The sequence below is a fragment of the Pelobates fuscus genome, chromosome 9 (genome assembly GCF_036172605.1).
Source record: "Pelobates fuscus isolate aPelFus1 chromosome 9, aPelFus1.pri, whole genome shotgun sequence".
NCBI classification, from domain to species: Eukaryota; Metazoa; Chordata; class Amphibia; order Anura; family Pelobatidae; genus Pelobates; species Pelobates fuscus.
Genome location: NC_086325.1, coordinates 97,623,826 through 97,649,251, shown reverse-complemented (window position 1 = coordinate 97,649,251; position 25,426 = coordinate 97,623,826). Strand labels below are relative to the sequence as shown.

The 25,426-nt window shown below is 42.8% G+C and overlaps 1 protein-coding gene across 2 annotated transcripts in view; it reads left to right on the top strand.

Annotated features, from left to right (window-relative positions):
• LOC134572196 (uncharacterized) overlaps nt 1-25,197 on the top strand; it is a 107,667-nt gene extending 82,470 nt beyond the window's left edge. For both annotated transcript variants that reach the window (XM_063431005.1, XM_063431004.1), the window contains 5 exons: nt 2,443-2,594; nt 2,953-3,065; nt 20,116-20,196; nt 20,776-20,898; nt 24,994-25,197. In XM_063431005.1, the coding sequence (XP_063287075.1) occupies nt 2,443-2,594; nt 2,953-3,065; nt 20,116-20,196; nt 20,776-20,898; nt 24,994-25,068 (544 nt within the window). In that variant the 3' untranslated portion in view covers nt 25,069-25,197. The remainder of the gene's footprint in view (nt 1-2,442; nt 2,595-2,952; nt 3,066-20,115; nt 20,197-20,775; nt 20,899-24,993) is intronic.
• Nucleotides 25,198-25,426: the final 229 nt, after the last annotated feature.

The window sequence follows — 25,426 nt, the reverse complement described above, 5'->3', positions numbered from 1 at the left end:
CTATGGTAGCCCAAGAATGAAAATTACCCCTATGATGGCACAACATTTGCAATAGTAGACAACCCAAGGTATTGCAAATGGGGTATGTCCAGTCTTTTTTAGTAGCCACTTAGTCACAATCACTGGCCAAAATTGGCGTTTTTTTGCATTTTTCACACACAAACAAATACTAACGCTAACTTTGGCCAGTGTTTGTGACAAAATGGCTACTAAAAAGACTGGACATACCCCATTTGCAATACCTTGGGTTGTATACTATTGTAAATGGTATGCCATTATGGGTGTAAATTTATTTCCTGGGCTACTATACAGTCACAAAGGCAACGTAACCAATCTTGCAAATTTCAATTTCATATGTAACACACTATATTTGACCCTGAAACTTCCCAAAACACCATAAAACCTGTACACAGGGGGTACTGTTTTACATGTGAGACTTTGCTGAATACAAATATGTGTATTTTATTGCAGTAAACGCAAACAGTATTATGACATTGACATTTAAAATGTCATGTAGAACTAAGAAAATAAAAAAAATTCTTAATTTCTCCCATTTTTTTCATATTAAATTATGTTTCATAGCTAAATATTTGATATTAAATGAAAGCCATGTTTCCCCTGAATAAAATGATATATAATAAGGGGGAGGGGGGGGGGAAATATGAAAGAGGTGAATTACGGTTGGACAGACATATAGCGCAAATGCCAGGTTTTGTTTACGTTTTGTTCTGTTCACAACTTGTACATTTGGCTCAGTCCTTAAGGGGTTAAACTAATAACACACAAAGATTTAAATGTTGCCATGTTTTTATTGAACACACCATGTAAACATTCACAGTGCAGGTGGAAAAGTATGTGAACCCCTAGACTAATGACATCTCCAAGAGCTAATTGGAGTGAGATGTCAGCCAACTGGAGTCCAATCAATGAGATGAGATTGGGGGTGTTGGTTACAGCTGCCCTGCGCTATAAAAAACACACACCAGTTCTGGGTATGCTTTTCACAAGAAGCATTGCCTGATGTGAATGATGCCTCGCACAAAAGAGCTCTCAGAAGACCTACAATTAAGAATTGTTGACTTGCATAAAGCTGGAAAGGGTTATAAAAGTATCTCCAAAAGCCTTGCTGTTCATCAGTCCGCGGTAAGACAAATTGTCTATAAATGGAGAAAGTTCAGCACTGCTGCTACTCTCTAGGAGTGGCCGTCCTGTAAAGATGACTGCAAGAGCACAGTGCAGACTGCTCAATGAGGTGAAGAAGAATCCTAGAGTGTCAACTAAAGACTTACAAAAGTCACTGGCAAATGCTAACATCCCTTTTAGCGAATCTACAATACGTAAAACACTAAACAAAAATGGATTTCATGGGAGGATACCACAGAGGAAGTCACTGCTGTCCAAACAAAACATTGCTGCACGTTTACAGTTTGCACAAGAGCACCTGGATGTTCCACAGCAGTACTGGCAAAATATTCTGTGGACAGATGAAACCAAAGTTGAGTTGTTTGGAAGAAACACACAACACTATGTGTGGCGAAAAAGAGGCACAGCACACCAACATCAAAACCTCATCCCAACTGTGAAGTATGGTGGTGGGGGCATCATGGTTTGGGGCTGCTTTGCTGCATCAGAGCCTGGACGGATTGCCATCATCGAAGGAAAAATGAATTCCCAAGTTTACCAAGACATTTTGCAGGAGAACTTAAGGCCATCTGTCTACCAGCTGAAGCTCAACAGAAGATGGGTGTTGCAACAAGACAATGACCAAAAGCATAGAAGTAAATCAACAACAGAATGGCTTAAAACAGAAGAAAATACGCCTTCTGAAGTGGCCCAGTCAGAGTCCTGACCTCAACCCGATTGAGATGCTGTGGCATGACCTCAAGAAAGCGATTCACACCAGACATCCCAAGAATATTGCTGAACTGAAACAGTTCTGTAAAGAGGAATGGTCAAGAATTACTCCTGACAATTGTGCACGTCTGATCTGCAACTACAGGAAATGTTTGGTTGAAGTTATTGCTGCCAAAGGAGGTTCAACCAGTTATTAAATCCAAGGGTTCACATACTTTGTTCACCTGCACTGTGAGTGTTTACATGGTGTGTTCAATAAAAACATGGCAACATTTCATTCTTTGTGTGTTATTAGTTTAAGCAGACTGTGATTGTCTATTGTTGTGACTTAGATGCTTATCAGATCGCATTTTATGACCAATTTGTGCAGAAATCCATATCATTCCAAAGGGTTCACATACTTTTTCTTGCAACTGTATTTCCACATATAGGCAGGAGAAAGGGTTGAAAAGACTATACAACCTTATTGTTAGCATTGCATTGTCCCTATATTAACATTGGTGTCAAATCAGAATATAATATGCAATCCATATATGTCTACTTATCAAAAATGATTATTACAAGATATATTTATGTGTCATTTTGCAGAATAAACCTGAAGAATATCGATAACGAGATTTCACTCTGTATCTCTGACTTAGTACAAATGCAGGCTGTTAAATATCTGTTCAATGGTATGATTTGGTATCTTATTGAAGCTCTCTCGCCTAACCCTATTGGTCTAATTCTACCTAAACAAGGTAATAGTTATTGTGGTATACTTAATATGTTTACTGTACGAATTGCATAAACTTAATGACAATACAACACAATTCAGATAAACTAAATTGTTTCCCCAAAAATTTTTGTGAAAAAAAAAATATAATATATATATTTTATTCATTTAGTATTTTAGAATTGGTTTACACATTATTATTTATTGTATATAATAATAATAGTAGTGGTGGGTGGGGGGGGAGGGAGGGGTGGGGGGGGGGGGGGGGTAGAGAATTTAGAAGACACAAATGCAACAATGTTAAACTACACAGCCAAACTGGAAGATGATTTGTAAACACAATCTTAAAATGATCAAACTAATTATTTCTCTAAATTTGTCAGGATGTTGGCTAGACTGCTTAGGTCTACAAAATGATTTATCGTATTTGGGTACCAGTCATACTGTCACGTTGTATGTATCCGATTGTCAAGTTACCAACCAAGTCATTGATATGGTGAGTGTGCATAACACATTTTAAATTAAAACATGGCATGTTCATAGTCACCTATGAAATCCCTATTGCAATATATTAGTAGTAGATCTTGAAACAGTAAATAAAAAAAGGCAGGGATAAAATGAGTAATGTCGAGAAACAAACCAAAATCAATACCCAAGAATGCTCTTGAAAGCTAGAAAAAAAGTTAATTCATGATTCCTGGCTCAATAATTTGAAATTATTTGTAACACCCTCATTGAACACTTTGGATTGTATTCATTAACCACATAAGGACACAGCTTCGGGTTTGCTTGTTTTGTACTTAAGGTCACAAGCAATTTTACCATTTTTTGGACCAACACATATTATATACCCTTTTTTTTTTTTTTTTTTTTTTTTAAAGCACATAAAGGGATTTAATTTGATGTGACATATACAGTTGGAAACACAATTATTTAACCCCCTTTGAAAATCAGGCTTATTGTCAAATTTTACCGCTTTTCAGCTGTTTGCAACAAACTAATCATACAAAAGGAATAGCTCACTGTGAAAAAATGCTTCAAGTGGTTTCCCAAATTCAGCTGGAAATGCAACTTATAATGACTTTTCCAGTCTCAAAATTATTCACCCCCTGTATATAATCCCTCATAATAGCACAAATATTCAAAACAGGTGTTGTCTCAATCACACCTGATGCAATTAATCAAGGGCTATTTTAGTTGCACCAGGTGTGCTTGAGCTGGAACACTTGAAATACCTGAACTGGCTAGTTGAGGTTCTTGAGTGTCACATTTGACTGCATGTTATAAATATGGCCAAGTCAAAAGAATGGTCCACAAAGTTAAGAGGAGAGATGCCGTTGGAAGTATAGTTCACAAATTTAAAGTTGAAGGAACTGTGGTTACACTACCTGGATGGGGCAGAAAAAAGAAACTATCAATAGCTGCAACCAGATTTCTGAGAAGGTAAGTTGTGAAAAACCCTCAAAAAGACCTGCAACAAGACTTGGTGACAAAAGGCACTGAAGTTTCAGTGAGCACATTGAGGCATGTAGTAAACGCAGAAGGTTTCCATTCCAGGTCTCCAAACTGTACACCACTACTGACCCAAAATCACAAGACAAGTCGACTGCAATATACTCAAAATCATATAAATAAGCCACAGAAGTTTTGGTATTCTGTTCTGTGGAGCTATGAAACCTCTAGGGCTGGCTTCAATTTAAAGAATGGTGATGTACAGCTCACTGTGTATATATATATATATGTATATATATATATATGAAGAAAATAGGGATACAGCTGTATAATCTACAACAGCGGCTCCCAAAGTGTGGGTCGCAACCCACTGGTGGGTCGCAGGACGATTCCCAGTGGGTCGCGCTGACCCACACATCCAGGGCCGCCGGGGAGTCGGGTAAGCAGACTGACACCAGGAGGGAGCCCGGCGGCTTGCCCTGTATGCCGCCAGGCTCCCTCCAGTCAGTCTGCCCAGCAGCTCCTGTCTGCAGCTCCGCCGGGTGCAGAGCTGCAGACCGTGTGATAGAAGTCTCGCGAATCCGAGAGTGTTACCATGGCAACACTCAGGGAGCTTGCAAGATTTTTATTACACTGTCTGCAGCTCTGCACCCGGCGGAGCTGCAGACCGGAGAGTTACCCCAACGGACCACCAGGGAGACACTGGACAACCAGGGAATTTATTACAGGTAGGACACAGCCCCAGACCATGTCCTCCCTCCCCCCATGTAACCCCTTCACCCCCTGCCCCCCATGTAACCACTTCACCCCCTGCCCTCCCCATGTAACCACTTCACCCCCTGCCCTCCCCATGTAACCACTTCACCCCCTGCCCTGCCCTCCCCATGTAACCACTTCACCCCCTGCCCTCCCCATGTAACCCCTTCACCCCATGCCCCCCCTTGTAACCCCTTCACCCCCTGCCCCCCCTTGTAACCCCTTCACCCCCTGCCCCCCATGTAACCACTTCACCCACTGCCCTCCCCCCATGTAACCCCTTCACCCCCTGCCCCCCATGTAACTACTTCACCCCCTGCCCCCCCCATGTAACCACTTCACCCCCTGCCTCCCCATGTAACCCCTTCACCCCTGCCCTCCCCCCATGTAACCCCTTCACCCCCTGCCCTCCCCCATGTAACCCCTTCACCCCCTGCCCCCCCATGTAACCACTTCACCCCCTGCCCTCCCCATGTAACCCCTTCACCCCCTGCTCTCCCCCCATGTAACCCCTTCACCCCCTGCTCTCCCCCCATGTAACCCCTTCACCCCTGCCCTCCCCATGTAACCCCTTCACCTCCTGCCCCCCCCATGTAACCACTTTACCCCGGCCCTCCCCATGTAACCCCTTCACCCCCTGCAACCCCTTCATCCCCTGCCCTCCCCCATGTAACCCCTTCACCCCCTGCAACCCCTGCCCTCCCCATGTAACCCCTTCACCCCCTGCAACCCCTTTACCCCATGCCCTCCCCATGTATCCCCTTCACTCCCTGCCCTCCCCATGTAACCACTTCACTCCCTGCCCTCCCCATGTAACCCCTTCACTCCCTGCCCTCCCCAATGTAACCCCTTCACTCCCTGCCCTCCCCATGTAACCCCTCCACCCCCTGCCCTCCTCATGTAACCCCTTCACCCCCTGCCCTCCCCATGTAACCACTTCACCCCCTGCCCTCCCCATGTAACCCTTTCACTCCCTGCCCTCCCCATGTAACCCCTTCACTCCCTGCCCTCCCCATGTAACCCCTTCACTCTCTGCCCTCCCCAATGTAACCCCTTCACTCCCTGCCCTCCCCATGTAACCCCTTCACCCCCTGCCCTCCCCATGTAACCCCTTCACCCCCTGCCCTCCCCATGTAACCTCTTCACCCCCTACCCTCCCCATGTAACCCTTTCACTCCCTGCCCTCCCCATGTCACTCCTTCACTCCCTGCCCTCCCCATGTAACCCCTTCACTCCCTGCCCTCGCCATGTCACTCCTTCACTCCCTGCCTTCCCCAATGTGTCACCCCTTCACTCCCTGCACTCCTCCATGTCACCCCTTCACTCCCTGCTCTCCCCATGTAACCTCTTCACCCCCTACCCTCCCCATGTAACCCTTTCACTCCCTGCCCTCCCCATGTCACTCCTTCACTCCCTGCCCTCCCCATGTAACCCCTTCACTCCCTGCCCTCGCCATGTCACCCCTTCACTCCCTGCCTTCCCCAATGTGTCACCCCTTCACTCCCTGCACTCCTCCATGTCACCCCTTCACTCCCTGCCCTCCCCATGTCACCCCTTCACTCCCTGCCCTCCCCATGTCACCCCTTCACTCCCTGCCCTCCCCAATGTAACCCCTTCACCCCCTGCTCTCCCCATGTAACCCCTTCACCCCCTGCCCTCCCCATGTAACCCCTTCACCCCCTGCCCTCCCCATGTAACCACTTCACCCCCTGCCCTCCCCATGTAACCCTTTCACTCCCTGCCCTCCCCATGTCACCCCTTCACTCCCTGCCCTCCCCATGTAACCCCTTCACTCCCTGCCCTCGCCATGTCACCCCTTCACTCCCTGCCTTCCCCTATGTGTCACCCCTTCACTCCCTGCACTCCCCCATGTCACCCCTTCACTCCCTGTCCTCCCAATGTCAACCCTTTACTCCCTACCCTCCCCCATGTCACCCCCTTCACCCCCGCCCCCCCTGTAACCTTTTCTCCCCCTGCCCCCCCACTGTAGCCTTTTCTCCCCCTGCTCCCCACACTGTAACCCTTTCCCCCCGCCTGTGCCATCCCTTCTCCCTCTGCCTGCCCACGCCTTCTCCCCCTGCCCGCCCACTGTAATCCTTTCTCACTTTGCCCTCACACTGCCCCCCACACTGTTACCAGCACACACACTCCCTCCCACACTGTCACCCTCACCTCTCCCACACACTGTCACACTCACCTCCTGTCTCTGCGTGTATATGTATCTGTGTGTCCTTTTGTGTCATTGTGTGTGTATTGTGTGTCAGTGTGTATCTGTGTACATGAGTGTCTGTTTATCTATGTGTGGGAAACTAGGTGTCATTGTGTGTATTGCTGTCAGGGTGTGTATTTGTGTGTCTGTGTGTGTCTCTGTATGTGTGTGCATATGTGTATACACTTCACACATACTCCATACAAAAAAACATGCTTACATGCAAACACACATTGTGTATATGTATATTTTATAAACACAATACACACACTGCATCCACTACACACACACACACACACACACACACTGCATCCACTACACACGTACTGCAAACGCAAACATTACATTAAAACACTAAACATTAAAACACTAAAATTATCTACAAACACCCCTTCATTCAAACACCAACACTCACAAAGCACACCTGCATTTCAAGTCCGACACTACATACAAACACCCTTGCATTCAGACGCTAACATTACAAACAAGTACACCACTACATTCCAATGACAACAGTACATACAAATACACCCATACATGCACACATATACTTATTACAAAAACATGCTTACATTCAAACGCTCAAACACTGCTCACAAATATAACCCTGCAATGATAAGAAAAAGGTAGATCCCCATCTGGTATAGCATTGTTAAAGTTCTCCGACAGATGGAGATCTACCTTTTGGCCACACTTGCACTAGAGGGGGGCCCAGAAAACATATTTGCACCAGGGCACTCTCTACATTAGTTCCACCACTGGGATAATCAACGTGAGGTGCCTGGATGAAAGAGCAGGACACAGCACTTTTGATTCTGACTCTGTGAGTAAGCAGTTCTATGTCTCTAAAACTGATTGTCATGATGTGCAAAGTTTCTGCCTCTAAAACTGCCATAATATCCCAGAAATATGCCTCTAAAACTGCCATGGTGTGCCAATTTTATGCATCTAAAACTGATTGCCATGGTATGCCAATCTATACATACAATATAAGGTGGAGTATCTTCTTGTTTAAAACGAATTTAAAACAACCTGGAGATAAAACAAAAAGAACACATAATAGTGCAATATTGTCTAAAATCTCCTATAAACGTCAGGGAAGTATGTGGAAATAAACTCACAAGGCAGGAGCCTGTAAAGTAAGGCTCAATCTTCCAGCGTTGTGGGATTTAGGTTCCCACTCCCTTCTTTCTACTGCCCAGAGGTGATGAATAAGGTGATGTCCTCTCACAGGTAAGTTGAAATAGTAAAAAGTGCTTTATTTAATAAAGTGCACAAAAAGTATAAAAAACACAAGACCTTACGATTAAGGGAAATCTTGTAGAGATTGTCTCTGATAGCAAAACGCGTTTCGCCTCCTATGGAGGCTTCCTCAGTTGCTGTGGGTCCTTGCTGTAGGTTTTCTTTATATGTGGTTTCGATTTCGCGCCCTTTTTCCGGCTTGAGTGCTCGATCGCGGTATTTTCTACTTCCGCGTTCCACAGGTGGAACGCATTCGTTCAGTCATTTCCGGTTTCGGCTCTTGCGTTCCAACGGTGGAACGCATACGTTAGGATTCCGATTTCTCTGTATTGGGACGTGCTTCTGCGTTCTATTTGGTTCCATTTTCGGCTGGCAGTCCATTTTGCCCTTAATGAGTCCCATAAAAAGCTGGCAGTCCATTTTAAATAATTTTCATTGTGCAAATAAGTCTCTCAAAACGAAGTTTAAATGGAAAGAATAAAATGTAGTAAATATATATTCTGGATACAAAATTTACATAAATATAATATAGAAAAACTTATAAATGACCAGGAAATATAAAATTATACACTTTAAAATTACTATATAGATCTGGTTAAAAAAGAGAACTAAATGGATAAGACATATGAATGAAAAAGTGCTGATAGTAAGGCAAGAATAAAATGAGCTTAAGAGCATTCCCAAAATAGACTTAAGATCAAAAACCTTTATATAAAAAACTTGCTTTAAAAGGAATTGGATATTTAAAAGTGACAAACCTCAAAATCTAAATTGAGGCCATGGGGGATAAGGGTTTTAAAAGTATATATAAATTTCATTTCTTCTTTCCCTAATGTTTTAATATAATTTCCCCCTCTCCAGTCTCGTTTCACTTCCTTAATCGCACAGAAAAATAAATTCTCTGGGTTTTGATTATGAGTTTCTTTGAAATGCTGCGACACACTATGGGTTTCTATAAAAGACCATCTCACGTGCCACTCCAAGGGCATTTTATATATTTTAAAATGCCCTTGTAATCTGCTCTATGTAGGGAGAACCATTAGACCTCTCAAAGTTAGAATCGCCGAACACATTCGGAACATTAAAAATGGCTTGGAAACCCATAGTGTGTCGCAGCATTTCAAAGAAACTCATAATCAAAACCCAGAGAATTTATTTTTCTGTGCGATTAAGGAAGTGAAACGAGACTGGAGAGGGGGAAATTATATTAAAACATTAGGGAAAGAAGAAATGAAATTTATATATACTTTTAAAACCCTTATCCCCCATGGCCTCAATTTAGATTTTGAGGTTTGTCACTTTTAAATATCCAATTCCTTTTAAAGCAAGTTTTTTATATAAAGGTTTTTGATCTTAAGTCTATTTTGGGAATGCTCTTAAGCTCATTTTATTCTTGCCTTACTATCAGCACTTTTTCATTCATATGTCTTATCCATTTAGTTCTCTTTTTTAACCAGATCTATATAGTAATTTTAAAGTGTATAATTTTATATTTCCTGGTCATTTATAAGTTTTTCTATATTATATTTATGTAAATTTTGTATCCAGAATATATATTTACTACATTTTATTCTTTCCATTTAAACTTCGTTTTGAGAGACTTATTTGCACAATGAAAATTATTTAAAATGGACTGCCAGCTTTTTATGGGACTCATTAAGGGCAAAATGGACTGCCAGCCGAAAATGGAACCAAATAGAACGCAGAAGCACGTCCCAATACAGAGAAATCGGAATCCTAACGTATGCGTTCCACCGTTGGAACGCAAGAGCCGAAACCGGAAATGACTGAACGAATGCGTTCCACCTGTGGAACGCGGAAGTAGAAAATACCGCGATCGAGCACTCAAGCCGGAAAAAGGGCGCGAAATCGAAACCACATATAAAGAAAACCTACAGCAAGGACCCACAGCAACTGAGGAAGCCTCCATAGGAGGCGAAACGCGTTTTGCTATCAGAGACAATCTCTACAAGATTTCCCTTAATCGTAAGGTCTTGTGTTTTTTATACTTTTTGTGCACTTTATTAAATAAAGCACTTTTTACTATTTCAACTTACCTGTGAGAGGACATCACCTTATTCATCACCTCTGGGCAGTAGAAAGAAGGGAGTGGGAACCTAAATCCCACAACGCTGGAAGATTGAGCCTTACTTTACAGGCTCCTGCCTTGTGAGTTTATTTCCACATACTTCCCTGACGTTTATAGGAGATTTTAGACAATATTGCACTATTATGTGTTCTTTTTGTTTTATCTCCAGGTTGTTTTAAATTCGTTTTAAACAAGAAGATACTCCACCTTATATTGTATGTATATTCTGTTTGTTGTGAGGGCGAAGGGTACTCACTAAGGTGTATGAGAATCTCTTGGTTTATTTTAGCATATGTGTGTTCCACTGGTAATACTGTATTTCTTTTAAATTATGGTATGCCAATCGTATGCCTCTGAAGCTGATTGCCATGATATGCCAAGTTTATGTATTTAAAGCTTATTGCCATGCTGTGCCAAGTTTATGCATCTAAAAGTGATTACCACGATATGCCAAGTATATGCATCTAAAGCTTATTGCCATGCTGTGCCAAGTTTATGTATTTAAAGCTGCCATGATGTTCCAATTTTATGCCTCTAAAACTGATTGCCACGATGTTCTGAATTTATGCCTCTAAAGCTCGTTGCCAAGGTGTGCCAATTGTAAGCCTCTAAAACTGATTGCCATGGCGCGCCAATTGTATGCAATTAAAGTTGCCATGATGTGCCAAGTTTATACATCTACAACTGATTGCCATGATGTACCAATTTTATGCATCTAAAGCTGATTGCCATGGTATGCCAGTTGTATGCATCTAAAGTGGATTGCTATTGTGTGCCAATTTTATGCATCTAAAGCTGACATAATGTTCCAATTGTATGCCTGTAAAGCTGATTGCCACGGTGTGCCAATTGTATGCATCTAAAGCGGATAGTGTGCAAATTGTATGCCTCTAAAGCGGATAGTGTGCATCTAAAGCGGATAGTGTGCCAATTGTATGCATCTAAAGCGGATTGCTATGGTGTGCCAATTGTATGCCTCTAAAGCGGATTGCTGTGGTGTGCCAATTGTATGCCTCTAAAGCGGATTGCTGTGGTGTGCCAATTGTATGCCTCTAAAGCGGATTGCTGTGGTGTGCCAATTGTATGCCTCTAAAGCTGATTGCCATGGTGTTCCCTTTTTAAAATATGCATTAAAAGCAAGTGGGTCTCGAAAAATTACCATTTTGAAAAGTGGGTCTCGGCCCATAACAGTTTGGGAAGCCCTGATCTACAAGATATACATCAACAAAACGTAGTGTGATATTGTCATAAAACAATGAAATAACATGCTTGTTATAAATTGCACTCATGAGATATGAGCTTTAAGATCGCCTTAAATGTGCCTCCCTTGATGGAGATGAGGGGCTATGTTGACTTCTTCATTGTCACTGATGCTTCCAATTCAGGAACAAAGAGAAGTGAGGAATCCAGGTAGGTACAAAAACATTTTTTTATTGTGCAAAAGAGACAAATGGTTTAAAAATTATTAACCGACCACGGACCAAGGGCAGCTCACAGCCTGAGATACCGAAACATATGTCAGCTATGGGATGCAGATCCCAGAAACCCAGAACCCCAGCAGAGGGCAGGGACAAAGGAGCCATGCTCCAAAGACCAGCGCGGCCTCTGCCAACGTCGGCGGAGGCCCTGACTGCAGGGGAAATACCTACACATCCTGAGCAGCAAGAGCGGTATGAATCCCACAACACACAAACAGACCGCGTTGATCCTCCAGAGGAATCACGACCTGAAGGTCCTTTTGCAAGGCCGTCACAAAATGCTCACCTCAGAATTAGCGGTCCTCAAGATGGATATACAAAATACCAACGATCGAGTGCAGGCTGCGAAGGAGGACATTGTGGAGGTGAATGTCGGCCTTTCCAATGTGCAAAGCTCAGTGCACCACATACAACAGGCCCAACACAACCAATTATGTTATTTTTATATTATGTTAGTTGGGTCAAGATATGAAGGGGTTATTCAGTAAAAAATAAACCTTAGCGTGGGCGGAGCCTAGCTTCCAGGCTGATCAGACGTGCAGGAACCGAGCTCCTGACCAAACCTGCTAACTTGAGGGTAGAAAACCCCCAAAACCAGCACATCTAGTATCCGGAACGATTAACGAGGAGGGGACACCCGGGGGAACCGCATGTCACCCGAATGTGGCCTAACAATAGCCGGGAACCTTAAAGACCTGCTAAGGCCTACTGGGGATCGAACCGAGGAGAGGCGGACGCTTTCTTCGCTAGAGAACTAGAACACAGGCTCAGCATACCTCTTAACTCCTACTCCCCCCCCCCCCCCGGACCGGTGGGGGATATCCCGGTCCACACTAAGCGACTGAAGTACACACCACAAGCTACTGCCACGGAGCCTGACCGGGAAACCTGGGTCAGCCACGAGGCACCCTCAAGATAGCCGCCACAGTGCAATCCCAGCACAGCCCAGTAAGCCAGATGGACCAAAGCTTGAGAGAGGCCTTTGAAGCCCGGTTTGAGGCTATTTGCCAAGCCTTCTGGGACCGCATAGCCAAGCGGGGACTTCAGTGTCTAATATGAGTATCACCACATCACACTAACCTAGCATATTAACCTTAAAAATGTGCACGAGCTACCTGCCTAGCCATGCATACCTGTATTAACCGTGAGCTACTAACTTAACCCACGCTCTGACCAAGCTTGTTCACAGCATAATTACATATTTACAGTCAAAGCTATACTTTTAAACCTGCTTATGTTATTATAAAATTGTGCCTGATAATCAAATGCCCCGCATGTTATGCGAGGGAAATGCTTGAGGAATGCTTTTGGGGTATTTCGAGCCTGCATGTACCATTTCTATGCACTGCCAAAAAAAAAAAAAAAACCTTAGCCAATACTTGATAAAGGTAAGTATACAATCTATTTTTTTCTTATTTTTTTTCGGGTTAGGAAGTATTTGGAGAAGCTCTCTGAGACAGAATGGCACTAATCCTGGATTCTGGGGCATTTTCTACCAATAAAATTAGCAAGCTGGCATTGGGGTTCATTAAATCATAGCAGATAAATATAGACATTTAAGTGTTATTAATGCCTTTGCTGCTTGTTTAGGCCATGATGTGTTTCATTGCCTCTTTTTTGTCATGGCAGTGATGAGCATAGCCATGGAATGAAAGTTTTTAACATTTTCTTACAGTAATTGGTAGATCATAGGAAACAGAATATATTTCAGTCAGAGATGAAGAAACCACTAAAGAATTGCAGAAAACGTAAGGGAATCCACTCTGAAACCCTTACGAGTGTGTACCACAGACTGGTCAGATAAAAATTTCTCCATTACACAATAAAGGTTGTTCTCTTTAAACTACTACAGAACCTGGCACACATGCTCTCTATTGGACTGTACAGAGGAGATATGGATGGGTATATCGTGAACATATATGAGAACATTGTTTTGGCGATACTCTGTGAGAACATTATTAATAAAAACTTGGGACAAGGCCAGTAGATTAGAACTCAAATGACCTATTTAAATTTTCATAATGCAAACACAGTTAGGAATCAATGCAGGAAGAGACCTACATTCTGTGCCTCCTGATGTGGGGTTACAGTACTGAAAATACTGGATCCTAAAAACCAGGGAACAAGAAGGTGATAAAATAAAATGGAGTATGTGGCGGAACCTATCGCCAATTTCGTACGTTTTGTCTTTTTCTGTTCGGGAGTTATGGTATACGAACACTCTACATTCTACTCCCGAACGAGAACCACCCCTGTACCCCATTAGAACGTTCACACCAACAACTTAAGTGCAAAACCGCAAGGGAAGTAATTAATGAATGCTTCCCCTGAGTGGCCGACATTTCATATAACCGAATGCACGTGGTTGATAAAAGAGTGGCAGCCATTTTGTCTCCCAAAAATTGGCAGTGGCACTTGGTCATCGAGTGCTTGGAACTCTTTTCAGTTGGGCACTCACACGAACCCCGGTAAAGATTAGACCGCTGCCCGTTCTACTTCCCGACCAACTATACGAACAACATTCGGGACTTGGGAACTACCGACTAGGAGGAGTATTCATACACTGAAATTAAGAAAATCCCTTGCATGGTGTTCGCACAGGAACCCCCGAACAGAGACTGGCCAGGGCAACCATTTCCCTGGAACTGTTTTGGGCTATCTCTTTGTGTCTGGCTGGTTAAATCTTTACCGTGGTGGCAATCCAATTCCACTCAACCAATCTGAGTGATATTTGGCTATGTTATACACTCAGATCCGGGCTATCTGGGGATATAACGTTTGTGGGGTTCTAAGTTATGGTGGGGTTACTTTTGGGGTACTGTACATTTCATGTAAGCTTTTATGTACCGTGGAGATAATTGAATTGTAGTTTTTCTCACGCAATTATCTCTCAGGCACAGAAGACCCTGGGAAGAAAAACCCTGTATTATTGTGTTGGAGACTCCATGTGAGACCCCATGTAGGGGTCTGTGCATAAAAGCCGTGTGTGGCCTGAAATAAATTATTTGACTCCCAGAACTATGTTTCGTCTGGTTATTGGGGGAATGGATGTCAGCATGTTTTAATGGTTCCAGTCTGGCTGAGAGAAGAAATTAGTGGAGGTAACCAGCCGGGTTACCCGTGGTCCGCTACAGAGTACAAACATTTATTTTTTGCATAAAGGTCATTGGAAAAAGCTGCTACAAAAGCCTCGTCATACCATGGAATTTCTGATGCACATGTTCTGATTTCTATGGCGTATCCCACAACCTATGTTGATCTCTGTTTGATGGACAAAAGAGTTTTAGAAAGTGAATCCACCCGGCTAGAACATCAAATGCTTTCTTTAAAGATCAGCCAACCTCATAATGTTTACCCTACAGGTCTTTACTTTTTCCACAGAGGGCTACATTTCCCCCAAAAAATCCAACTGGCCAATTCCAGGATAGGTGACCTATCGTGCAGGGAATAGGTTAACAGAAAGAGAACAGGAAGAGAATGTAAAAGCAGAGTATATGTATTACCATACCTTAGAGAGGCCAGGCTTAAAATAATGCCTACGGTAGGTGAAATAAAGTCAAGAAAATGAGCCAAGCTCACGGATTCCACAAGTACACAAAACAGTAAGAGAAGCCAATGGTCAGGGCTACTAGGTAATTAGAGGGGTCAAATAGAGCCTTGTCAGTAGCAGGAAATCAAAATCAAGATATGAACGCACTCTTGGGTAACAAAAACCATGACAGGGCACAAATTGTTCATGAGAGGGAAAATATATAGGGTGAACTAAATTACTATTGGGTAGCATCATCACCACAGTGCCAAATTACATGGGGTGGGTGTTGATGGGAAGTAACAGAAGGAGTTGTCCCTTGATTATGACATAATGGACTTTTACTATACAAGGAAATTTATTTTCAGTGTCCTGTTACCTTAAGGATGACTGCAAGACACGTGGAGTTACCATGGTTAATATTATATTATTTTAGAATATAGCACAATAAAAAAAAAAAAATGTTGCAAAAACGTTTAAACTTAATTGGGATTTAGTTCATCTGCTTTTTCTTTTTTACCATCTGACAATGTGGTTTGTAACCTAGTAACCCACAGAGATATGGGATTGCTTAGAAAGCAATGAGAACCTGTTATTCTGAGAGTTTTGTATCTTTGTAAAAAAAAAAAAAAAAAATAGAAAAAGTGTAATTGGTATCTGATGAGAAACAGGAAAGGCATTGGTTCTTTGTGTAGCCTGGTGTGACAATGCAAGGCAACTTGTATTGGTATGAATTTCCTAAAGACAAAATAAAGTTTCTTATGCACCATGTGGAGAATGAGAATAGTGCTCTCAATATGGTCACTGTGTATAAAATAACTAACCACAGTTAAACATAAACCTTGGTAATGTGCCTCTCAGATGTGGTTCTTAGATTATGCTCTATGAACCAGAAGTGGACTATTTGAAATAAAAAAATCTCATCAGTCGTTAGGCAGAGCCAAAATATCTGCTTCACACTAGCACTCTAAGCAAGTGAGAGATAAACATAGCAACTGCAGTATTTATACACAGTCAGGGCCAGCCAAACCATTAGGCATTCTCAAGGGCGCCGGCCTACAGGGGGCACCCACCGGGATGTTTCCTGGTGGGCTGCCCTTGTCTTTCCCAGAGCGCTGGGTGATGGCGCCAAAAGGAACACTATCACAGGGGGGACACAGGAGGTGACCATCTGGCCACCTTAGGGCGCCCCCGAAGCTGTGCTTTAATCAGTTTGGCAGAGCAGGCACCTGCTAACCTGAATGGCAGGTGCCTGCTCTGCCGATAAATGCCAGAGGGGGGAGAAGGCAGGCAGGCGAGGGAGGATGTTCTTGCAGCTTCTCACTCCTCCAGTGCCTGCTCTCTGTGATGCTGGGAGCCGGGCATTACATCATTCCAGCCCCGGTATTCTAAACAGCGCGCTGGAGGAGTGAGGAGTTGCCCCACACTGGACCTCAGGGATAGGAGACAACCCACACCAGCTCTCCCAAAGGTAGGAAGTCTGGGTGGCCCTAAAATAAATTAATTGTGTCATTGTGTATGTGTCAGTGTGTGAGTGTGGGTGTCAGTGAGTGTGTGTGTCTGTCAGTGAGTGTATCTGAGTGTTATATCTGTCAATAACTTAGTCTGTGTTTGTCAGTGAGTGTGTGTGTGTGCGTGTGTGTGTGTGTCTGTCAGTATGTGTGTGTCTGTAAGTGAGTGTGTCATTAAGTAAGTGTGTGTGTGTGTGTCTGTCAGTGAGTGTGTGTGCATTTGTGTCAGGACTTGCTCTGTTCTGTTCTGATGTCTGACCATGGCTTCTGGTATCTAGTACTCTTTTAACAATTCTTGTTTAGTTTTTCTTGTTTTTTCTTGTTTTTTCTGGTTTTCTATTCTGTGTCTGGTTTTCTTTATGCTGGGTTTTCTGGGTTCATTCCTTTATTCCGTTCCTGGAATTCCCAGTCTCCTGCATTCCTTTATATGTTTGTTTTATGTTGCCACACCCTTTCCTTTTCCATTAATCCTTTTGTTTCAGTTGGTTCCTGCAGGCAGTTGCTTCATGTTTATTTAGTCATGCATATCTAGGCAGTTAGGACCCACCGTACTTGGAGTACTTTGGCGCATTGGTGGGCTGCATACATCTTTGCCATTTATGTATGTCTAAATCTCCAATATAGAGTACTTAGTTATGTCTCATCTTGTTTTGCCTTATATCTCTTGTCTTGTTTTATTTTGTATTCCCAGTCCATGTGCAGTCCTGTCCTGTCCTGCCCATGGTAATGTTTCCCTTTTGCATTGTGTACATGTTCTGGGTTCTGCTTTCTATCCTTCTCTGGTTCTGGGTTCTACTAGTTTTGTCTTGTTTTCTTGTTTGGTGCCTATTCTAGTTTTTCCTTGTTTCTAGTACTGGATACATATCAGCATATCATCTGCTCCTCGTATCCGTATAAGCTGCAACAGGGTTCTGGTTTGTGGCCGCACAAACGCTGGTGCTCAACACCAGGGGGCGTGTGGTTACCCTGCACCAGGTACTACTTATCAACTTCAATGCTGAAGAATCCGCTCATCAACTACATCAGGCACAGGGGTCCTGGTCTTCGGACCGCCACCCATGACAATTTGTGTGTGTCAGTGAGAGTGTGTGTATTTGTGTGCATGTCAGTGAGTGTGTGTCTGTCAGTGAGAGTATGTATGTGTTACATTGTGTATGTGTGTCAGTGAGTGTGTATGACCATTTAAATCAACCATTATATATCAAATTATATTTATAATATATATTAATACAGTTATATATTGTATTTTTTTTCTTCACTTAAACTGAACCTGTCAGACAAGTTCACTGTAACATAAATTAAATCCCACCATTATTACAAATTAAATTCACCAAATGCATTGAATACATCATTTATTACAGCAACAAATTACATATTCAATGTAAAATGTATGTATTAGGCCAAGCATGTCAAACTTGCGGCCCATGTGCCGCATGCGGCTCACAGTGTATATATTTGCGGCCCGTCTGCCCTGGAGCCGCTCTTGTACTGTGGCTGCGACCCGCCGCAAGACAGGAAAGCTCTTCTGTCTGTTTCTTGTTTTCCCTTCCACGGCCACAAGAGCTCAGACTGGAAGAGGGGCTTGGGGGATTATCCAGTGTAGTGTGTTAAATTAAGAAGGGGTGCAGTGTATTAATTTGAGGAAGGGAAAGGGCAGTGTATTAATTTGGGGGAGGGAAGGGGCATGGTATTAATGTGAGGAAGGGAGGGGGCAGTGTATTAATTTGAGGGAGGGGGCAGTGTATTAATTTGGGGGAGGGAGTGGGGCAGTGTATTACAGTGATGGGAGGGAGGAGTGTATTTAATTCTCCAATTTGGCAACAGTCACAGTTCAGCTGTTTTTGCTTAAACTTTGCAATTTGGTTTTCAACTCACTGCAATTCAGAGTTTAGTGAATAAATCTCTGTGAGATTTTATTTGCATTCAAGAGGATGCGGCCAAATGGATCTTTGCCTAGGGAGGCAGAAATCCTTGCACAGTGCTATGGCACAAAACATGCCTAAATACTATCACTTCTTTGATAATAACTGTTGCTCATTCCTTAATAACAGTAAATTCTGTTGACGAGTGTACTGAGGGGGTGAATGATACAGTATAAAAAATGTGAGGTCATCACCCCACAACTTGAGGCAGGTCTCCTGCTCTCCATCAAAGCAACTACAGCATGCAGATTGTAGTTGCTGTGATTGTACCACTTGCTACTGTGCCTCACTCTTTGTTATAGAAATATAGATGTCACTCCAGTGAGGTGCTAATGCACTGGCAATTACATTTATTTTGTGAAATAGGGGCTGGTGTTATATTACTGTATCACCATAAAAAACAGATCAAGGTAGCATTGTTGGAGGAGGCAAATATTTAATTAATATCTCTGTAAGCAATATAATCAGGGCCGTCTTTACCGCAGGGCAAACGGGGCCCAGTTACTCCTGGGGGGCCCAAAGAAGCTGCACCATGGCCCTCAAGCATTTATCCCACCCACCGGTGCACTCGCAATCTAAGGGCCACCCGGTAGGTTTCTGTCAGCAGGGGCCCGGTCTTGCGCTGTGGCGCTTTAAGAGCGCGACCAGGCCCTCTTGCTTTTCGGCAGCTGGCTGGGAGGAAGTGACGGCCGCAAGTCACTTCCTCCCATAAAGAGAGGAGTCGCGCGGGAGGTGTAAGAGGCAAAGGGGAGGGGGTCTGGGCCGAGCTAGCCAAACCCCAACTCCCAACAGCTTCAGCCAACCCTGGGAAAGCCACCCTCCAAAGTAGGAAACTGGAGGGTGGGTTTAATAGTGTAAATTTTGTGTGTGTGTCAGTATGTCTGCCAGTGTGTGTGTGTGTGTGTGTGTGAGTGAGTGAGTGAGAGAGAGAGAGAGAGAAAGGAGTCAAATAATCTGTTACTGTTTCACCTTTTCCTATTTTAACTAACTTGCTTATGTGTGTACAATATTTGAGCAACGTTTCACTGTGAGAAAAAACGGTGTACACCTACTATACAAAATTATCTGTTAGATTCCTGATGTTTTGTGATATAAACAACTGGTTTTTTTTTGGTTTTTTTTCATTGAACAGTGGTTGTGTTGAAGTGAAAACTGAATTATCTTAATTTGGATCAAAATTGCTATATTTGAAAAACAAAATTACCAAACCTCAATTTATCTAACGTGGCCTAAATTTTGCCATTTCCGTTTACAAGTCATTACATGTAATACGATCTGAAAAATCCCCAAGCTAGCAGTCAGTGAAATGTTGATAAATTTGATAATGTTCTAAGATTTTAATTTCTGGATATTACCAGGTTGGTCCCCTAGCTATACGGGTTCTGGGGAAGGAATGTCAGGAACTTTGTGATCAACGTTGTGCAATGCTGCTTACACAGGTATACTATGTGTTTTTTAAGTATGTTTAAATAATCAGGCATATGGCAACGTTCATTTTTAACATGAAGCTCCTGCACCCCACATCCTATCCCGAACACCTTGTTCTGTATATAGACATTCAGTAAAGCAGGGTTATAGAATCCTACTGATGCTGCTGTAGCACCAAACCTCAAGCACAAATATATTTCAATGCATGATGACAGTTTTAGAAACACATTAATAGTGTATGGCACACTTGTCTTGAATTGAAACTGCCAAATACAGATAATTAACCCATTCAGGAATAACAGTGTTTCAGGATTGTAAAGATAACAAGGGATTTAGCTAACCCTGGCACTGAAAAGGTTAACATTAACTGAGCACTAGAAATATTAGTTTTACTCTCAGTAATTCCAAGAGGTTACAGTAAAAGTCACTATCATGTAGAATACAAAAACAACACACCCCATATTCATAAGCACATGATTTGTGTGTTTAGGGGAAATCATGTAGGAATGCTACCATACGTTGCGAACTAAAGAGTCATTCTATACAGTATATAATGTGTGTGTAAATGTTGACTAAATATTTGTATTCAGGTAGATGGAATCCTCTTGGACGCACCTTTCAAAGAGGACAGTGGGATTACTGTTGTAGACTGCACACAGATAGACAAGGGACTTATTGATGTAAAGATTGTTGGATCTGTATCAAAAATACAGGTAAACATATTTTAGCATGTTCCCTAACTGAGACATTTTGTATAAAATAACAAGCAATCATTTGGGAATAATTAGGGGCACTGAAATGATGTGTGTGAATTTACAAAAAAAAGTTTATTCTGCTACCAGTGATATGTACTTTTAGTATCAGACATGTCGTTATTCATAATTTATATAAAATGGGGAAAACTTTTTAAAAGGGATTAATTTATTTTTGTATTTCCTGACACCAGACACAAGTCCCAAATAAGAGTAGCATAAGAGCATTATTAGAAGTGCTCAGATTGTGTAAACTGAACACTTAAGAACTAAGCACACTCAAGAACACTTTGGTAGCCTATGATGAGAATCTTTTGAGTTTCATCCCTTGTGTGCTCCTGCCTGTGACAAATTAATTAGACTAGTTTTTTGTTTTTTTTTTGGCTGCAACTAACAGTCTACATTGTCTCCACCAATGAGATCAATCTCGGTTAGTGCAGAACCACCCCTTTTCCACCTCAGCTTGCATCTTCCTCACTCTGCTTCTTGGACTACCCGGCCCTTTGTGAGAGTGAGAGAAACCTCTTCCCTGAAGATGCATACATAGTAACTCTGCTAAAGGAAACAGTTAATGCAATACAGAAACTAGAAGAGGAACTCTGTCCATTTTAATTCAAGTGGTTTTAAGACTTATCAAGTTCATAAAAGAACTGTCTTAAAAGGACACTATAGGCACCAAAACAACTTTAGCTTAATAAAGCAGGTTTTGTGGATAGATTGTGCATCTGAAGTCTCAGTGCTCAATTCGCTTTTGTTTCTGTTTATGCAGCCCTAGCCACACCTCCCCTGGCTGTGACTCACATAGTCTGCATGAAAAGAAAATGGGTTCATTTTCAGTCACATTATTATTATTATTGCCATTTATATAGCGCCAACAGATTCCGTAGCACTTTACAATATTATGAGAGGGGGGGATGTGGGCAGTCGCATGGCACTGAAGCTCCAGCGATATAAAGTAAACTTCATCCTTATCAGACCGAAAATCTCGACTAAAACTGCAGAAAATACTGAAAAGCGACTGCAGACCCGACATGGGTCGAAAATCAAAAAAACAGAAGCCTGATCAGCCGAAGGCAGAGCCAAGATATTGGGGCCATGTGGAGGCAAGTCCACAGAACAACAAGGCCCAAGATGGCCGACCACATTGAAACATACTCGGACTTCTCAGACGACTTCTCCCTGGGGGAGGACGCACCTGAAACACCAAGCTTACCTGCGGTAGGGACAAAACCCCTGAACCCGGATGGCGCACCGGTCACAACGGCTGTACTAAAGGCATTTCTGGCGGGGCTCCAGACCACGCTACAGGCGGATATGGCCGCCCTCCGCACGGAGCTTCTGGGAATCAACGGGAAGATGAGTGCCCTGGAGGCCACCTCCGCTGCGCAAGACGCGCACATCACCTCCATGCAAGCAGAAATCAAGAGCCTGCAGAGCAGGAACGACGAATTTGACCGGCGGTTCGCCGCTGTGGAGGACACCCGCCGAGCAGCTAACTTAAAGATATGGGGGATACCCGACGACATACCAACCGAGGAGCTACTGCACTATGTACGCAGACTCATGATAGAACTGCTTACACCGAAAGTGGCCAAAGCCATCCACCTTGAGAGAATATTCCGAATTCCAAAACCAGCCAGAGCACCAACAACGGCCTCACGCGACCTCATAGCCCGCTTTCAACAATGTAAAGACAAGGCCGCAATCCTGGCGGCAGTAAGGAACCAAGCTGGCTTCACATTCGAAGGACACTCCCTCTTATTTTTCGCGGACCTGTCAAAAGCACTTTAGCATGGAGGGGGTCATTAAAACCCTTCACCACACTCCTTAGGCAACAGGTCATAAAATATAGATGGCGCCTAGACGGCTCCCTACATGTACTGACAGGAGAATGTAAACACATAGTCTACAATCTAAAAGGTGCACAAGACCTGTCACACACCTTGGGACTGCCTCAGGAGGCTATGCGCAACACGGCACTACCAACAAACGCAGATACACCACATGGATGGGACCCCGAGCGAGTCAAAACGTTTGTACCACGGCAGCACGGACGGGGCTCCTCTGAAACGGCAGGCACTTAAAGACCCCCAAGGACTCGAATACCACAGACATTAACTATCGGGATGATGTACCATCGGCTTGATAGACACAACTTAAAGACACCTCAGTTAATTTTCTTATCAGTTTAAATGTTTTTATTGTTTAGTTTGTTCATGCCATGCCTTATGTAAACGATCACACGTAATGATACTTCTCTGCTCTCTGAAACTTCAGCACATGCAGAATGACATGCCTTGAAACCCTACCCCTGCCCCCCGCCGGCTCTAGACGCCCACGGGAGGACAAACGAGAAGGCAGCGGAGAGGCGCGTACTACCCACACCTCACAACTAGGTACAGGCCGGATTAAACGAATAACTACCTAAACAGTGCAGGTACCCACAACATGTACCCCAGCCATAGACCCACAGTACATGCAGTGCTGTCACCACAGCCCAACCCACTCCGCTGCCCAAATATTAGCTCTTAGATAAGCAGCCTACACGATGAAGCGGAGTCCGCAGCGGCTCAGACAACTATCATGCAGGCACAGCCCTACCCTCATCCCCCTTATCTGCAAAGGGGAACAAGCAATGTTTCCCACTCGAGGCACACACTAAGTCTTGCATACGCTATAGACAACAAGATACCAACCACTAACACAAAATATGTGCATGTAATATGTATGCCATACCTATGTTTCTGTTATGTATTTAACTGTTAAACACGTCACGCTAATGTGGCACCGCACGCTTACGGTACCAATTCTTTGCACAACAAAAATAAAGAATTTAAAAATGAGAGGGGATATGTAGCTATAAATAGGACAATTACAAGAAAACTTACAGGAACAATAGGTTGAAGAAGACATGATCTATGCACCAAAACTGCTTCATTAAAGGATCACTTAAGGGTCAGGAACACAAACATGTATTCCTGACCCTATAGTGTTAAAACCACCATCTAGCCCCCCTGGGACCCTCATGCCTCCATAAATATAGCCACATCTTACTGTATTCAAGCCAGAAGCTGTAGATCTTCATGCTGTTTGCCTAAAAAAAAACAAGCAGTCTGCTGACATCATCAGAATTGGTAGCCTGATCCAATCACAATTCGTCCACATAGGATTGGCTGAGACTGACAAAGAGGCAGATCAGGGGCAGAGCCAGCATGATTCAAATATAGCCCTGGCCAATCAGCATCTCCTCACAGAGATGAATTGAATCAATGAATCTCTATGAGGAAAGTTCAGTGTCTGCATGCAGAGGGAGGACATACTGAATGTTTGGATGCATTTTAGGCAGCCATGACCCAGGAAGGATCTCTAACATCTATCTGAGGAGTGGCCAGTGAAGTTATCACTAGGCTGTAATGTAAACACTGCATTTTCTCTGAAAAGACAGTGTTTACAGCAAAAAGCCTGAAAGGAATGATTCTACTCACCAGAACAAATTCAATAAGCTGTAGTTGTTCTGGTGACTATAGTGTCCCTTTAAGCTAAAGTTGTTTTATTGACTATAGTGCCCCTTTAAATAAAATAAAGGGGATTTAGTTACACAATATGATACATTACCTCCCTATCACTCAGAGATATCATGAGAGGGATGACGTGTTGGGAGGGGAAATCGCCTATTCCACTTGTCCAAAGCCACCATTCCCTTTCTACAACAATAATAGAAATAGAAGCATTCTCGAAATCAGTTTAATTATTTTGTGGTATTCCTTTCCATAACTGCCCTATTAATGCATTATTAAAGGCCAAACTGTGAAAACACTTGCTTTATAAGTTCTTCTTAATCTGTCCTTAAAAACTATTTGTACTATACGTGAGGGAATTTACAGTGAACACACAGTCAAATATTTCTGGGGCCTACTGTAAAGATAGATTGATCAATGATGTTGATCAGTTGTACCATTTTTACATATTTCATACATTTTTCATTGTTATTCAGTATGTACACTTTGGTGCCCACTGTAATTAGTTTGATCAAGTTTTTTTTCTTGTTTGCTGCAGGTCATGGATATTTTTAATGCAATCACTGCAGGTCAAGCAAATGGCATGGACACTGAGAACAGCGTCTACCTGTGAATTTTCAATGAATAATTTTTTTTAAACCCATTTCACACCTCTTTGAAACATGTTTTTTGACAGTTAATATGATTCATTTATTATGTTAAACTGACTACAAGTTCTGTTAATTTATATATTGTATAATAATAATAACTAACATTTAATTTAATAATGCCAAAAAGTTAAATTTTCTGTTTCTTCTTATTTTTGAAAACAGACATCCTCCATTTTGCTTATTTTTAGGCGAGTTGTGTCAAGTAAAAAAATATTTATCTCTGTTTGAATATCCAAATCATACTTATGATATTGAGGTAAAAAAATTCCTTTTCACACATCTTTGCAGTAGGAAAGGATAGTATTGTATTTACCAGCAGAA